This window comes from Gossypium raimondii, chromosome 7 (assembly GCF_025698545.1).
Source record: "Gossypium raimondii isolate GPD5lz chromosome 7, ASM2569854v1, whole genome shotgun sequence".
Lineage (NCBI taxonomy): Eukaryota > Viridiplantae > Streptophyta > Magnoliopsida > Malvales > Malvaceae > Gossypium > Gossypium raimondii.
The window spans coordinates 22,215,212-22,218,217 of NC_068571.1; the positions used below are offsets into that span (position 1 = coordinate 22,215,212).

General features: G+C 29.8%; 1 protein-coding gene across 1 annotated transcript; it reads right to left on the minus strand.

The window, feature by feature from the left end:
- Window positions 1-631: 631 nt before the first annotated feature.
- On the minus strand, window positions 632-1,457 carry LOC105784706 (auxin-induced in root cultures protein 12). The gene has a single exon (XM_012610637.2). It carries the CDS (start codon window positions 1,386-1,388, stop codon window positions 678-680), a length of 711 nt encoding a protein of 236 aa, XP_012466091.1. The 5' UTR covers window positions 1,389-1,457; the 3' UTR covers window positions 632-677.
- Between the last annotated feature and the right edge of the window lie 1,549 nt (window positions 1,458-3,006).

Genomic DNA, 3,006 nt, shown 5'->3' on the forward strand with positions numbered 1-3,006 from the left:
ATTTTATAACAAATATATTTAAATTTGTAATGATTATTTTTAAATATTTAAAATATAATTTTATTTATTCAAATTAAATTTTATAAATTATTAATATTAATTACTTTAAAATATTTAAAATTTATATTTTATAACCAAAATATTAATAATGAGTTACAATAAATTATTTTATATTCTTATTCAAATATCATAATATTAATCAACTTAAACATTATTTAAATATATATTTTACTTCATAAAATAAAAATTTTATTTCCCAAAAAGTATTTTTAACAAAAATACTAAACATTTTTCACAACACTTAAAAAAAGGCAATATTAAACTTTATTAAATGAAGAAGATAACAAAATGAGAGTGTACTCAACTTTAGGTTGAGATGACATTGGATATTAAATGTTTTAATCTTTTAATATTGATTTTAACTTTTCTAATTGAAAATTGAAAATTATTATTTAATAATAAAATTATATAAATTTTACTTTTAAAAATATAAATATTGGTATAACTTACATATATATTACTATTTTATGTTACGACTAATGTTTAGAGTTTTGGATCGATCCTAGTAAAATTTAGATTTTTCTGGAAAAAAAAGAAGGAAAATCTAAAAAGCAATTGATCCATGAACACCTTTTGCCCTCTAATACAAAGTGTTATTATAAGTGTAATCCTTAAAATCACATAAAAATGAGTAAGGAAATTAAACCGAAGATCCAGATTCCCGCATTAACCCTGGATCCATGTCCCGAATATTTTCTAGAAAGTTGTAGTTTTGGAAAAGGCTCTAGCTCAGGGGGTGTGGAAATCGAACTTACGGTCTCCACCAAGTTTAATTCTCCCATTGAACCCAGATTAGCTTTACCAAGCTCATGCTTCATCAATTGACCATTAGACACCGCCGCTCCTACCTGCCAAACTTGGTTCAACTTTTTGGCACCGGCCGGGATTTTCAAAGAACAATATATAACCATCTTCCCGTCGTTGGCAACCCTAGCTTCCAGGTCCCAGATCTCAAAAGATAGCTTCCCTTCAACAATAGAACTGTAAGAGCTTATGTTGTAGGTTTTAGCTACCACGAAGCCTTTGTCTTTGAATGCAACGAGGGCTTGAGAACCAACCATGCCTATGCCCATGGGGTTGATGGCCCAAGCGATCCAACCATTGGTGTCGGACGGAGTGGCTGAAAACGCAATGGAAAGGGAGGAGTTGATGACATTGTAGGTGAAATGTAGGGTGGAGTTAAACGTTGGGAGTTGGATGCAATTGGCGTATTCTTTATTGCTATTGCGGATTTTTAATGATGAACAAACCAATGATTGTGTGGGAGAGATTAAAATGACGCAAAAAGAAAACAATAGAATCCAAGATGGACAAAAAAGAAACCCCATTTTCAATTTTCGCTTTTGATTATTTTGGTATGAGACAATATGAAGGGGAGAATGGAGATGTGTATTATGATTTTTAATTAATCCATCGAAATAAATAATTATGATTTTGTTAACCAAAATTTATTGAATTAACTATTATAGTTGAGAGATGAGTTGTTTGAGAATTCTATTTTAGTTTGAAAATGTTATTTTAATATTATTATACCTCTATTATGCTTTTATTTTTGTAGTTTGGTTGGTTGTATTGTTGATTGTTATGGATGAAATAAATTTAGTTTGTTTTGGTATTTTGATTGAATATGCATATTTAATTTTGTTGTTAGATGGTATGTATTGCATATTTGTAAAATTTTGTTTAGAATTTCACATTTTGTTAAAACAAAATATACTTATAGATAATACATTTTTTTGTTGAAGACAAGAATTTAATATTCAACTCTTTATTTTTAAGGCAAAGTTGTTTTCACCTGCACACAGTTTCAATGCAATTTACTCTCAAAATTTCAACCACACCACTTGAAAATGTTGCATACCTCTTAAATGTCCCAACTTATGCAATTTTACTCTTTTTTTCCACAGTAATAGTGTCCTGAGCTCTAGCCACCTATTTAAAGGACTTAAAAGAGTTTTTTTTTTACTTTAATATTAATGAATTTCATATTATTTATTGATATGTGTAAGTGGGAAATTTATTTTTTGAAATACGTTGTTTGGAGGTTATTTTTATATTCATAGGTGTTGAGTTTTATAGAAAATTATGACCTCTAAATTTTTTATTGTCCCAATGTATTCTAAGTATTCTAAGTAATAATTATGCAATAATTAAAATTCATCGATGCCAAGTGGTGTTGAGTTCACGGTTACAATTGGAGTTAAGAGATGTTCCAACTTTAAATATTTTACCTAAACCTAATACAACAAGTGTGTGAATCTCAACATATATGGTTGTTGATTTTGCAAGTATTTAATATTTCACAGTTAACCATAAACCTAATCCAAATAAATGCATAAACACAGCACCCTCAGTCATTGAGTTCATAGATGTCATCAATATTCATAGTTTACCGTAAACATAACCCTAATAAATTCATTTAAACAACTAAACACATGTTGCTGTCAAGTTTAGAGTTGTAACACCCCTTGCCCGGTTCGGTTGTCAGACCTAAGTTACAGGATGTTATCACACGAGGCTCACATAACTTACACATACTTGACACATACATGGTGGACCATGTCGTAGACTAATATGTGGCAGATTGATCCTAAAGCTAGTCCAACTGCGTATTGGACTACAAATGGCTGAGCTATGAGCTATCCCCCAGACACAAATATTGCGGAAAGTAAGGTAGACATCTAATTTCATAATTTTCTGTAGACACCGAAATGGCAAACTATTTTGCGAATACCCCACATTGCGATAGGTCCAGCAGAATTTATAATGTGTAACATAACAGAACCTATGTTTATTTTATTTACATACATTAAGAGGGTCCCAAATAATCACCTTCAAAATTTAACATATTTGTTTACAAAATAACCAACTGTTTATATACATTCCATTTAGACCAAACCAGATCAAATAAAAAGTCTACCACAACTCAAGTTGGATAGTGTGAAC

Coding starts and splice junctions, on each gene's coding strand:
- LOC105784706 (XM_012610637.2), bottom strand. CDS start 1,388: ATGGGGTTTCTTTTTTGTCCATCTTGGATTCTATTGTTTTCTTTTTGC.